The sequence below is a fragment of the Stegodyphus dumicola genome, chromosome 2, assembly GCF_044657685.1.
Source record: "Stegodyphus dumicola isolate Sdum_Otavi_A_Nest chromosome 2, ASM4465768v1".
Taxonomy (NCBI): domain Eukaryota; kingdom Metazoa; phylum Arthropoda; class Arachnida; order Araneae; family Eresidae; genus Stegodyphus; species Stegodyphus dumicola.
Window position 1 is genome coordinate 114,142,645 of NC_140769.1, and position 14,880 is coordinate 114,157,524.

The following is a 14,880-nucleotide window of genomic DNA, read 5'->3' on the forward strand; positions in this document are numbered from 1 at the left end:
CGTTTGAGCCGGTTTTGGTCTTCAAAGAGTTAAGTGAATTTAATACTTAAAATTATTTATACTGACTTTATACTCTTATTATAGATATTGTTGCGTGCGTACGGATTCGTAATAAATTGAATGCAAAAGCCCAATGAAAAGTGAATAAAATTTTTTATCATCAAAATAAATAAAACAAAATGCTTAAATTTCCTCAGATATTCGTACAATATTGCAATATCTCACAGTAGTTATCTCCTAACGTACTAAAACTTACAGATCTTAATTCAAAACAGAGAAAACTAATCCGATTTCACCGCGAATTCGCTACAGTAAACCAACAAGAACTAAAATGTAAATTTTCTCGATTTTTCTGGATAGCAAGAGTACAATTGCGAGATATCTATTTATTAAAATTTTAAATACGCGTGCTCTGTATTTTAATTTTTCCGGAGTAGCTTTCTCTTCAAGCAAGTCTCGTGCTGCATTACACGGGAATATAAAACAATTTTTATAAGAATTCTATTCAAAATAGCAAACTAAATAAATACAAAACCGTAACAATATATTTACTTTATATTATTATATTCAGATAAAATAAATTAGTAAAAAATCACAAATTGAATCTTGTGGGGAGTTCAGACTCTTGAAAGGACAAAATTGGTGCCTTCTCATTTTTCTAGTTTAGCTCAGGAAAAGCTATGGGAGAACCTAACAATGGTCACGTCTCCAAGTGCTTGTTTAGTGACATTTCATCGTCATCGAAGCAATGCCATTATGCGACAGCAAATCTTTTGCCTCTTCGATAGGAGGTAAAAACGTATTAAAAGTTACCACGACCTCTTTGTAACCGGTCGGGAATTTTATGACGTCTTGTGTTAGTTGGATTTAGTAGTGTAGATAGCTGGTAGACGTGCTCCTAACCTGTCTCCCACAATTTACCTTATGCGTGCGACACTTTTGATTGTGCTCCTATAACGCTTTATGGTTAAATAAGTATGACAAAATTTGTTATAAAACTTGTCAGAGTTTTATAAGATGTTCAACTATAGGTTTATATCTGTAAAATGATAACGTGTTCGTTTGCTCAGCAGCTTCGAGAACAAAAATGCCATGCTATTGCTTTAATATTACCTAAAAAGATTTTTGACAGTTACGTAATTTAAAGTGTGCTTGAGGTATATCCACATCTTCTATCATGAAGTTCAATTATAGCATTACTACTTGATAAATTTTTAAATTAAACGAATTAATGCAAGACATGAAATTCTGAGAAACCTACTCTTAGTTAAATTGGAAATTCTAAAGAAAACATAATTAATGCAAGACATGAAATTCTGAGAAACCTACTCTTAGTTAAATTGGAAATTCTAAAGAAAACATAATTTTGAATAATAGTAATGAGCGTCAGAATGTGAAAATTTCTTAGTTTTACTACATTCGTTTTATCAAGTTCCTTTGTTTTTCAGATCTTTTAAAAATATCTTTCATCTTTGATTGATACTCTTGTATCCAACAGATGCTACTCTCGCATGGGAAGACAGGGAGGACCACAAGTATTGTCTTTGGGTAGAGGTTGCCATAGTGTAGGAGTGATCGTTCACGAGATGGGTCACGCTTTAGGATTTTACCATGAGCAGAACAGATCAGATAGAGATGAATACCTCATAGTATACCTCTATAATGTCAAAGACGGTAAAAAAAACAATTATTGAATTTTTGTCCTCTATATAACTATGTAATCACAATTTTCTGATCTCTTGTGTCTTCTGTTTTTCCTTGGCAGGGATGCATTTTAATTTTCAGAAACTGCACCCATCTCAGAACATACTCTATAATAAATTCGACTATGATTCTATTATGATCTACGGGAACACAGCTTTCTCTAAAGACGGAAAATCGCCAACGATGGTCGCAAGAAACGGTCAGAAGCTGCTTTATGCGTGGGACAAAAGTGGGATGAATAAGTCCGACATTGAACGTGTCAAGATGATGTACAAGTGTCCTTAATCGTAAATAAGCTATTTTCATGTAGTGTAATGCGAATGAAAATGCAATTTAACTGTGCTTTGTAATAATTTAATGAATACTAATGTAACACATGATTTTATGTATTTAGCATAAAATTTCTTGTTATAATAAAATTAAGTATCAAAATCCGGGTACCATTAAAACTGAGTTCCTTTATATTTCCATCTCTCTGTGGTACTACATAAAGAATTTACAAAACTATGTATAAAATGTGTTTAATTCGACAGTTAGGATTTTAAAAGAACCAAATGTATTTCTTTACATGAGAAATTTATCAGCTTAATTAAATCTTCCTCCTCTATGACAAATCTGCGAAGTAGCATTGCTATTCCTAAACATTTGTTAATTTAAATTTTTGCACCTTGTGCTAAAAGGAACTGATAGACATTTCAGAAAATTCAGATGTTTTAGATATATTATAAGGGAAATAAATCTATAGTGCTGTTTCATATAGCATACCTATCCTTTACAATGACATGACAAATCATAATATTGAAAAACAGGAAGGAAATCTTAAAGTAAATTTACTTTTTGGACAGGGTACCTGGTTTGATTACATTAAATCTGAAACGGAGATTTTAATATCGCAAAGCAACTCTGAATGCGTTTGGAAAAATAAAAATATTTAATATAGTAATTTAATCTATAAGCCTTAAAAATTTTAGTGTATCTGTGACTTCAACACTATTAAATAGAAAACTATGCTTCATACTAAATCTTTAAATCGGAAGGCTTTTTCAAAAGAAAGCATTTGGCTAGATTTGGCCATTTCTTCTGGTTTATGAGCCCACCAGCGGCCGAGCGGTAAAGTCGCTGAATACTGGTAGTTCGGTCCGAGGTTCGAATCCCGCGAACGGGCTGGCTGCATGGGCGTTTTCGTGGTTTTCCCTATGTGTAACGTGTATACGAGCCAGTTTCCCTTAGAAAGTCCTCCACGAAGGCATCCCTCCCCTTAGGCAGATAGCCTTCGTGTGCTTTGCCATAATTAAATACACACCACTTCTGGTTTATGTGTCTGATTGCGATAATTAACAGCACATGGTATTCAGGTTGAATGACAAAAATGTAAGGACTTTTTAATTAAATAACAGGAAAACTCAAAAAAATTATACTAGCTTATTTGGTTGCGCAACAATAGCATGCAAAAAAGGCTATGCTAAAATTTGCAGTTATGTAAATGAAATTCTTTTCATAGTTTAAAGACATAGTTTTTTCCTCGGGAAATGAGAATAAAAATTACTGAACAGGCAATGTTTCTTTCAGATTTTTAAATGCATATACTATTAATAAATTATAACATATACTATTAATAAATTCAAGATATTAAATTCCATTCAAGATATTATACTTTAAAGGATTATCTTTACTTAGTTTTAATTATGCATAGCGTGCAGTAGTTGCTGTTATTTTTACTTGAATTAGCTCCACAATCATCTAGTCTTTACAGTCTCTCAGAAAAATTAATATACGAGTGTTTAACACAAAGCATAAAATTCTTTTAAAGTAGATGAATACATCAAGAAAACTTCTAAGCTGTACTTAGATATCCTCGCTTGTGGTAAAACAAAAGTATTGTTACGGATTTTGTATAAATGTAAATAATTTTAGTGAAATTATATATAAAACTTTATCTTTGCAAAAAATAAAATGAAAATTTAAAGAATCGAAGCTTCTCCTTAGAAATAAGAATACAGGAGCAAGTATATTTAACATTGAAAAAAAATGGCTATTTCGCTAAATTAGCGAAATAACGCCAAATGAGCAAAATATCGCCAAGATGACAAAGGTTTGTTTTCTGTTAAAGGAATAATTAAATTATACTGTTCTGATTCGGAAACATAACAAACACCCTATTAATAATGCCTTATATTAATGGAATAAAGTAGTAAAATTAGGTTAAAGTACTCATGTCAAATATCAAGGAAAAATCATGCATATTTTAAAATGAAAATGAAAAATGATGCATATAATCCTGGAAATTTAAAAATCCTTTAAATGTCAGGGGTGTCTAAGTAATTTATAAAACCTTAGAACTACGTGAATATTTTTTAATTTTTATTTAAAATATATATTCTTAAGTCAAATAAAAAATCGTGATATCTTTTTGGTATTTTTTGCTTAAATGTTTTAAATGCCAATCCACTCTGTTGAGTAAGAAAAAGTAAAATTTGAAGAGAACCATGTGTGTATTTAATTATAATGAAACGCGCAACTCTTTTTTCTAGTATGCATAACGTAGTTTACTTAATGTTAAATGTGGTATTGTCCTATTCAAATAATCAGATTTCTGAACTGAAAAAATATTTGGTAATTAAATTTGTTATAATTTGCTGAATGCAGTTTAGTTACATTATGTCACAAAATGTAAGCACTTGAGATGAATTTCTGATTTTTCAAATGCTGAGTTTTTGATTAATATATTTACATTAAATTTTTAAGATACTTTACCGAACATTTTGTTAAGATATTTCTTCATTGTCATTAAAATCAAAATTTGAAAATATGGCGAATTTTTGTTGGGAAATTTTCTTCAAATATATACAAAGAGAATGTACTAAAAATTCTCGTTGTCATAACGTTACAGACTTTTCTTTCATAACCAAAACTTCTACAAACAAGTCGAAGAATAAAATATAAGGAACTATAACAACTATATCAACGTCAAAGTGCGTGCAAAAGAACTTCAAAAAATTCGACTGTCACAACTTTGTGGAATGAGGTCTCTTATAATTTTATCCAATTAACCTAGAAGTCATCTTAAGACGTTAATGTTGGAGCAAAGAAGTACGATGCATAGCCTTTTTAGAAATACCTTTGATGAATCATGAGAGCTTCAGCGGATAACCGTTTTGCGACCGCGGATAACATGTTTAGATACTCTGATATTAATTTATATTCCTTCAAATGAGAATTTAACTTATTTTCAGCTCCCTTGTAAATATTAATTTAAATTTCTGAGCCATAAGTTTTTCATATTTTCAATATTTCATATATTTTTCATATTTTATACCTTAATTTATGGAATGAATTTTCGGAATGTTTTGGTACTTTCGTATTATCGAAACAATCTTATTAGAAGTCGTCAAACTCTGACAACCATGCGCATAACAGTTCTTTAGGTAACCCTATGTACTATAAGTTGCAATCCGAAAATTCAAAGAAACAATTTTTTCCAAACTGCGTCAAAGTGTATACTGAGCACTAATACTTAAGTATATATTTTTGTTTTCTGAAACACCTGAGCCTAATATATATCTGGGTTATAATGCCTAGTAGATCGCATAATTTTATTTGTTATCCCTAGCATAATTTCAACAATGTACTTTAGAAATAATACTCATTATCGGTTTCGGAAAACAGATACGAAAATCTAAAAATGTTAAAATAGTTTGATAAAATTAAAAATTTTATTTACATTTTACGCAGTAAGACTTCGATTATTCTACACTGCACGCTGATTATTTAATACAGGTTTTAAAACAAAACTTTTTTCAAAGTCAGAATCAAGACTACCCGTAAGAAGTCTTTGAGTGCCGAACTTCAGAATGATTTGGAAAAAAAAAAAGATAAATAGAATTGCTTCAATACACTTAAAAAGCAAAATTGCGAAACAAAACAAAAATAATGCAGAATTTTGAAATTTCAGAAAGTCGCAAAAAACTGGCAGGTGCAATTTCTTTTATGTTTTGCTGGTAGTTATTGACTTAACATTTAATTATTTTTTAAATTGATTTTTTAACATCATGTATTTCTATATAAGCATTTCTATTATATAGAAACATATTGTATTACATATTGTATTTCAATATCATATGAACATGTTTATCATTGGCTAAGGCACGGCCAAAAACTTTCGCATCTTCTTCCAAAAACTACTGTAAAATTGTCTACAAATACTTTTATAATCATAAATTAATACTTGTAATAAATGCGGGAAATTTATTAGTTAAGAGACATACGAAAATTCAGCTTCCCCTATATCTATTTTTATATTGTTTTACATTTTCATTCGAGAATAAAACATCGGTTAACTTCCTGAAACAGCATTTTAAAGATTTGGGAAAACACGGGAAAATGCTGCATTGCCGAATATCGTTAATAAAAATTTTATCTGCGTCTCTACAAATTTTCTTGACATATTATCAGTATATATATTTTTAAATAAACATATATATATGTTTTTTTATTTATTTTCTCTCAAATTTTCTGAAAATACAGATGTATAGATGTATTCTATATTAAAATTTGAGAGTTCAAGGTTGAAAGATCATTCTAAGGTTCACGTGTGCATTACTGCTCACAGATTTTTATGAGTAAGTGCTTTTTCGCACTCAGTAAACTACAAATTAACATATATAAAGAAGACATGACGATCTAAACAATGTACTACACAACAACTATATGTTTCAGAAACTGCACTAGTTGTACTTTTACAGCATACAGCTGTATTTACGTTCGGAGCACCTACAAAATTTTTTTGAAGGAATACTATTTTAACGTAGACGAATTTAAAAGAGTTGGTGAACTATAAATGATAGTTTTCTGCATTACAATTTGCAAAATCAAAATTGAAAATTTAAAAATCAAGTTCTATATATGAATTTGGCATGTTTTACTATCATAAAAGAACTGTTTATCTTGCTTGGCTAGCAATTTAAAATTATTTAGGTGTTGAATTAGATACTTTAAAAATCTTTATGAAATTTTAAAGTGTATATCTACTTTAAGCATAATTTTATTACTTGATTTTTTAGTTTTCCTAAATTTTTTGTAGTACAAATAACTAAAAGAGGGTAAAGTAAATCAAGCTGTTTTACTATACTCAAAGTTAATAAAATAACTGAAAGATAAAAGACTAAAAGATGGTAAAAATGATTAAAAGTCGCCTGTTTTAAATTCACGCAGCGACACCACAAATTCTAGCGGTGTTTCCGTCTGTATCTAAAAACACAAAGTGTAATAAGAATTGATAGTTAAAATTTTAAGCGGTGATAAAGCATTGCAAAAGTAACAATTTTTAATACAATGTGGAGAAATATTACATCTAAACACGAAAATGTAATAAATACTAAGAAAACAGTGAAAATTCGTTTTTAAGATTTAATGTTTGATGTTAGCAAGAATGGTTTAATAAACTATTAGGAACTTCATTACATTGTAGAGACATTAGGTATTTTTTGGAAGCTAGAGAGATGAAAAATTAGCAAACGCCTTCGCCGGGAATCGTACCACGGACCTCTGGAATACAGGCCCAGCGTGCAGAACCATTACACCACGAAGGCACGCTAGGAAAGCGGGAGGGATACCTTATAAAATGGAAACTAATGACGACAGATTGACTATTCGGAAGACTTTATCATCAGACTTAGAGTTATTTCGGTTGCGTACTTGCGGAGTACATTGCAAAGAGTACGCACGTTACTTAATCATTGCTATTATGCATTTACTATTATGCACTGACAGTCGAGAGTGTAGTTTCATAGCACATATCTATAGTAGAAGAATTATATGGCATTTCATTTAATTTAACACATTTTCTATTTCTAAATATTCTATTGATCTTCGATTTGCACAAGGTGATTTTATTTTTATATTCCAAGTTATCCTGTATTTCAGTTTCGTACTCTTTTTCATCTGTTATGATAGATTCGATTTCAGTGTTCAGTATTTAGTATATCGTTTTCGATTTCATTTTCATTTAAGATGTATAAATCATCTTCGGTACTATTCCGTTTTGAGAACAGTAAAAAATTGCAGCGAAAATGTTTGCGCAAAACCGCCAACGCGCTTTTGCGCGCGGATTACTTTTGCGCTGAACGTACGCGCTGATTTCAAATTACGTAATTTTAGATAGTTCTATATTTCTTAAGACGCCATTGAAATACTAGTTTAATTTTTAAATCTTCTTTTGATTTTAAATACTTTTTTGATATCCTATGGATTTAACAACTTGGGAATTGTTTAAGAACGCATTTTTAAGAATTGCACATACTCGGTATCCATGTACACATCGACCTATTTTCACTTTAAAAAAAATCTCAGAATTGCACAGAAATGGCACTGCGCACACCCTTGACTTTATCTATGTACACATCGACCTATTTTCACTTAAAAAGTAAAAGGAAATTGAGAAAAATCCAAATGTTTTTACCTTTGTAAAAAGCGCCAAACAAATAAGTGGGCGATTCTGCACTTTTACCGAGAATTTTCTCAAAGAAAAGGCATCATTCATTATAGAAAATTATGTTTGAACAACCAACGAGATGAAATTATGCTTAGCGATAACACGGTAGCGAAATAGTGATTCAGGAATACATTCAGTTATGTTTAGCTTTTTATATAAATTATAATAATGATCTGAAATAGTTATTTACTCTTATGCTTCCATTCAGTAATGTTTAGCCTTTTTTATATGAATTATAATAATAAAAACGTATTATATTAAATTAACCTTTAATCTAAATTATAACAATAATCTTTAGATAGTTATTTACTATTATTCTTCCTTTCTTGCGTTAGGGTTGTCGCAATTATTTTTGGCAGCAACAATAGTTTGGCGATATTTTACGGTCCTCAAAACCGAATAGTACCTCTTCTAATAAATCAAATTTAATATTATCTGATTCTATTTCCTTTTCCATTTTAGCTATCATTCTTGTTACTGATGCTCTTAGCATTCCTCGCTTCTTTTTTAGTGCTTTTAACTTATCCATCTTAATAATCAATATTCAATTACTAATCAAACAATAATCAAATATCACTCTTATATCGGAATTTCGGCACCATGTTGCAATTTATGATCTTTATTTTTTTATTTGTATTTTCTTATTCTTATTTTTTACATTTAAAAACATTTGATAAGTGATTTTTTGCTTACCTTTCTTGATGAATATCCACAGGAACGCGTGGAATTCTTTTCCAGTTTGGTTTTCACACAGAAATTTTATTTAAAACTATGTGCAACAATTGTATGCTTACAGAAGAATGTTCATCATGTTTCTCTGGTTGCCACTGCATCTATATCCAAATCCGCTAATGCGATAAAAAAATAACAAGCTAAAAAAAAAATAAAAAGCTGCGCTCTCTCATAGCCTGCTTCATAAACTGTAACACAGGCACTGCAAAGATATTGGCAGCAATGGTTGCTACAAGGAAATTGCCGTCTAAATGAAGGCTCTGGAAGGTCACGGAGCACAAATGCGAGGCAAAATAGGATGATTGTTCGCCAGGCCCGAACCGCCCCAATGATATCATTGTTGACTATTCATTACACTACAGCCACGTGTATACCTCCCGTGGTACCGTCCACCATCTCACACCAAGTTGTCTGAGGCGGGGTTACGCTCACAGTGGCCTTTAAGACGCTTGCCTTTGACACCCCAACATCGGCGGAGTCGTCTGGAATAGTGTCGCAGCCGATCATCATGTCTGTCATCAGACTGGCATCGTATAGTATTCAGTGATGAATCCCGCTTCTCTCTTGAAGCAGATGACCACCGTGTTCGTGTCTGGGAAAGACGGGGCCAGCGGTCCCAATCAGCCTTTGTTTTATGAAGGCATACAGGCATAACCCCTGGTGTGAAGGTGTGGGGCGCTAATTCTTATGACAGAAGGTCGTCTTTAGTCATCCTCCGTACATCTTTAGAAGATCAACGATATGTTGATAATATCCTGCGGCCGGTTGCATTACCCTCCATAGCACGTCATCCTGAGGCCATTTTACAACAAGATAATGCCAGGCCAGATACCGCTCGCATATCTCTGGACTGTCTCTGTGCGATTGATACTCTTCCTTGGCCAGCACGTTCACCAGATCTTTCACCAATCGAGCATGTCAAGGCCGCCAGATTCGGGCACCACTAAATATCGCAGATCTGGAGCGAGAATTGATGAATGACAAGCAGAATGTGTTGCAGGATGATATTAGGAACCTTTACCACTCCTTGCCTCGACGAATTCAAGCATGCATTGCCGCCAGGGGGATTCGACCAACTACTAATTTGAACACTCAATGGGTGATTGTGAGCCGTGAACAGTCACTATGACCTTGATTTTTTAATCATTTTATTATCTCTGTATGAGCTATACACATATTTAATTTCATAAAAAAATTACTTTCTTCATGGTGCTTCGATTTTTTTGCAAAAGAGTATATATATTTATACAGGGTGATTCTAAATTGCTTTTACAAATTAAGAGGGGTGATAGTACTCATCCAGATGAGCAATAATTAACATAGAACATAGGGTCGCATTCCGCTCAGAGAGGCAGAAAAGAGAATTCCAACCTGAACTTACAACAGTGTTTGGAGAGCCAATGAACGAGACGAAAAGTTGTGCAGTCAGTTTAGTAAAAAAACTCACAGAGAGTGCACAAAATGGATAAAACCGAAAACTTGGAGTTCGAGTGTTAATTCAAGTTCATACTTTGATGGTAAACACTCAAATGCACATCTTTGGTTCGCAACGTCTCAACCTCGCCAACGATTGCAACAAGTTAATTATTTAATCAAGGGCTGAATATTATCAACTATCTCCAACTTCCGTTGTATGTCGAGATTAAAATGAAAAGTTTATGCTGTGTTCTAGCTGTCAGAACTTCGTATCCCATAGAAGGGCGCTTCAAATAGAATGAGAGCAGCACAGTGTGTCCAGGACAGGATAGAAGATGGCGAACGGGAAAAGAACTGCTGCCTTGATAGTATCAATCCCACCTTGAGTTGTAGTTCGTTGATAACATTCAGTCTTTGATTGTTGCAATCGTTTGCGAGGTTGAGACTTTGCGAACCAAAGATGTGCATTTGAATGTTTGCCATCAAAGTCTGAGCTAGAATTAACACTCGAATGCCAAGTTTTCGGTTTTATCTGTTTTGTGCACTCTCTGTGAATTTTTCACTAAACTGATTGCGCAACTTTTGATCTCGTTCATTCGCTCTCCCCACAGCTCAGGTTGGAATTCTCATAATCTTCTTCTCTGCCTTTCAGAGTGGAATGCGACCCTGTGTTCTATGGGAATTATTGCTCCTCTGGATGAGTGCTATCACCCCTCTTAATTTGTAAAAGCAATTTAGAATCTCTCTCTCTCTATCTATCTATCTATATATATAGTATGCGATACTATATATAAATATTATCACAAATTTTAAATGTAGTGGTTTTCCAGTTGAGTCTGATCTACATCTTCTAGAAAACGCTGAATCAGATTTAATTGCATTAGTCTTCCTATATATTTTTGTAGTTATTGTATTTCATATTTCTTTAATTCTGCTGATTTTGTTTGATTATTTCCATATTTGAAATTTTATTGGTTTTCAATTTCATTTCTTTTAGGTTTTTGTGGATTTGATTCTATAGAAATATCTTTACAAAGCATACTTACAAAAATATCATGGAGTTCTACACGAATAACAAGTAGAATACCCATGGGGCAGTGATAAATGTTTACTGAAAAACACGAGTATTATCAATGGCAGTCAATACGCTAATATTCTGTCAATATTAATATGGTAACAGTTTTATATCAACTACCAATTAACTCCAAGTATCAAAATCAAAGTATAAAAATTTAAATATAAACTAGTTACCACAACAATTCGACCTGACGGTTAAACATTCTCGATATTGAACGGAAACAATATACCACTAGCTTGAAGATAACAAACACAAGTTCAAATTAAGCAGAATGCAAATACAAAATTAGCACGTCTAAGGTAAGTGCTCACGAAGTAGTTTACCTCTAACAAAGATCTCGTGAACAATCGCGGTAGCAGAAATTTACGCTGGCAAGACAAGTTGCAACAGCAAGAAAATTAAAGCAGAGTAACGGTCAGCCTAAGTGAAACTACTCTCTGAAAAATCTTAAAATCTAAAAGCTTGGTTTACTTAGTTATACTTAACTATATTGTATTCTGGTACAAATGTACAGAAACAGCTGGTAGAGTGTACGGAAGTAAATTTAGAATAATATGAAAATTAGGTTAATTAAAATGAACTTTACAACTTGATTGCCTTCAAAAGATTAACTTGAAATATTATTTATATTATTATGAGCTATTTAATACACTCTTTATCTCTAAGAAAATGTATTTTCAGAATAGACTTTTATTTTTTTCTGCCACAGTTTTGTTTATAAATCCTTAAACATGTGCAGAATGTCGAAAACAAATCGTATTTGAATGTTATCAACTTTGCACAGAAATCAAAATATTGTTATAAAAATTGTAATATTTTTACATTAAAATGCCGAACATTTTTAGCAGTATATTTACAAACAAATTGGTTAAGGTACCCTGATTTTAGGTTGAGAAGAATAGGTTATTAAATGTTCCGAGTATAACTGTTATAATATTCTCCATCGTAAAATGCTCACAATTTTCTTTTCTCCCCAATATAATAAATAAGCAACCAAATATTAACCCACAACGCAAGAAGTACAATTAGTCACAAACGTCTGCTTACAGACTAAATTTTAAATTAAAAAAACACTTAAAGCATAGAAAAATGTATTTTAATCATTGCAGTTTTTTCTTCTATTAGCTAAAATTGTAAGCTTAAATAAAAAGTAAATAATACCAGTGTAATACTTTTTACATTTTTTCAAAAATATATTTTGTCAAAAAATTTCAGAAATTCCCTCCAATAAGTCTGCGTACACTTCCAAAAAAAGCAAAATATAAGTTTTTTACATTACTTCAATACTTTGTAGGATATCCTTTATTCTACAAAACAGCTTGCAGCCGTTTGGGCATTGACTGAACTAGTTTTTCAGTGTCATCCGATGTAAATTTCGCCCATTCTTCCTGAAATTTACTAATTAGCTTATTTCGCGACGTAATATTGTGTTTTCGAATTCGTTTCTCTAATTTTGCCCACAAATGCTCGATTGGATTGACGTCTAGTGACTGTGGAGGAGTACGCAACTGTCTTGGAGTGTGATAGAAGAGATATTCCTTCACAATTTTAACTGTATGTTGTTATATAGAAGCTTACTACACGTGAGAGGATCGAATAAACACACAAAAAAAAAAAAAAAAAAAAAAAAAAAAAAAAAAATTATCTGTTAAAGGACACCTTGACCAATGTTATATCTTAAATTCATATATGTTAAATGTTAAATATGAAACTACTTGCCGTGAAAAAGTTTCTACTTCCTCTTAGGGAGGAAAACTAAACCCTTAAGAATTTGCCAACTATCAAAATTTTAGTGATCGTATAGTGAAACGTGTACAGCATTTATGCGTTGTGAAAAAAATGCATCCCGGGACCGCGCCGTGAGAGGATCAAAAACCTAAGAAAAAACATATACAAGAAATATAAAAAAAAAACATATTAAATATATAAAGAAAACATACTGTAAGAGGTTCCAGATTAAATATCAGTTTATTCAATTACATCACAATAAGAAAAATCTTAACCTCATCTGAGAGTCTTTTCATTTAAATTCATAAAAAAACTTAAGGTTTGTCTGGTAATTTAAAAGAAAGGAAAGGGAAACAATTTAAGGCCTGAGAGTTAAATTTTAGATTCGACGTTGTTTTTACTGCTAAGGACGTTTTTGAAAAACTTGCCTAAAGTTCAAACACACCAAAAAAATAAAACTTATCTTCAGGGGACATCTTGAAGTGGAGGACTCGTATCTTATCAAGCGTTGATGTCGGCCGGGCTCATCTTGACACTGGTTCTAAAAATGTCGCGCCAATTCCCACTGGAGAACAGAAACAGGAGCACTGCTGCCCAGGACGGCTATCCGCTTGGTCCTGAAAGTACTATGTCAACACGCAGGTAACTCGTTCAAATTTCGCCTCTTTACCAGCACGCCGCAAGGAAGAGGGTTTTCAGCTTCAGGTCAGAAACGTTTTTTCTAGGCAATTACGGCTCGCCTGTTCTTACTCATCCCAAGAGCAAGCTTCACGAGTAACGTCCCAAGTAAGTTCCACCCGCCAGTCAGTAAGAGAGAGAATCCCACTCGAATTTCCTTCAAGCCAGTTTTTAAGAGCAACGTCCACAAGTCCAGCAAGCCCGAAAGTCAGCGAGTCCAAGAGTGAGTGCGTAAGAGAGTCGCCTCTTAACCCAAAACGCGGCCGGGGAGCATATTTGCCGCTCCCCGCCGGAAAACATCTCTCGTAGTCAATTACATTTATCTCCTTCAAGCCAGTTTTCAAGAGCAACGTCCACTAGTCCAGCCAGCCCAAAAATCAGTGAGACAGAGAGTGAATCCAACTCGAATTTCCTTCGTCTCCTTCACAAACACGGGCTCCCACTATGGCTTCACTTATCGCCCCCTTAATTTTTGCAAAATCTTCGTTTTCAATCCCTGAATGCGGAAATAAGGGTGATCGCGCATGCACGCCTTTCTTCACTTAGCCAACAACCGGACCCTCAATCGCCAAAAACCTGAATTACTTACATTGAATGACAAGTAGCAACCTTTGACCTTTCTGTCACGTACTTTCCTCTCTTAAGGTCAACTAACAATGAAAATTCTTTCTCGAACATTCTAAAGGACAAAGCGCGCGAAATCATGACTTGGCAAAAATTGCCTCCCTTTCCCTGCTTCTTTCACAATGAATAAAAGTTTGTACAAGATTTGCAAATAAAAGAAAATGAATAATATTCATTTAAACTAAATAATATTTCCAGAAGCATCTGTTTTTCCCCAAAATTAAAGCCTTAAAATAAATAATTCAGAATCAAAATAAAATTTAAATTTCCATAAATCATAAAATCATTCACCTAATTTTTATAACGCTATCAGATAATTTCTCTACATAACATTCCTTTCCCCTAAGGAATTAAATTTTGGTTTACCAAAATTTAGCAGACAGACACTTCTTGAAATACCATGACTCATACTGTGCAATAAGGCTAAAGG

General features: G+C 32.7%; 1 protein-coding gene across 1 annotated transcript in view; it reads left to right on the forward strand.

Annotated features, from left to right (window-relative positions):
- The window catches only part of LOC118185823 (astacin-like metalloprotease toxin 5), a 32,846-nt gene extending 30,710 nt beyond the window's left edge, over positions 1 to 2,136 (forward strand). Inside the window, exons 5-6 of the mRNA XM_035355743.2 lie at positions 1,499 to 1,674; positions 1,766 to 2,136. Coding sequence (XP_035211634.2) covers positions 1,499 to 1,674; positions 1,766 to 1,989 — 400 coding nt within the window. The 3' untranslated portion in view covers positions 1,990 to 2,136. The remainder of the gene's footprint in view (positions 1 to 1,498; positions 1,675 to 1,765) is intronic.
- The last annotated feature ends 12,744 nt before the right edge of the window (positions 2,137 to 14,880 follow it).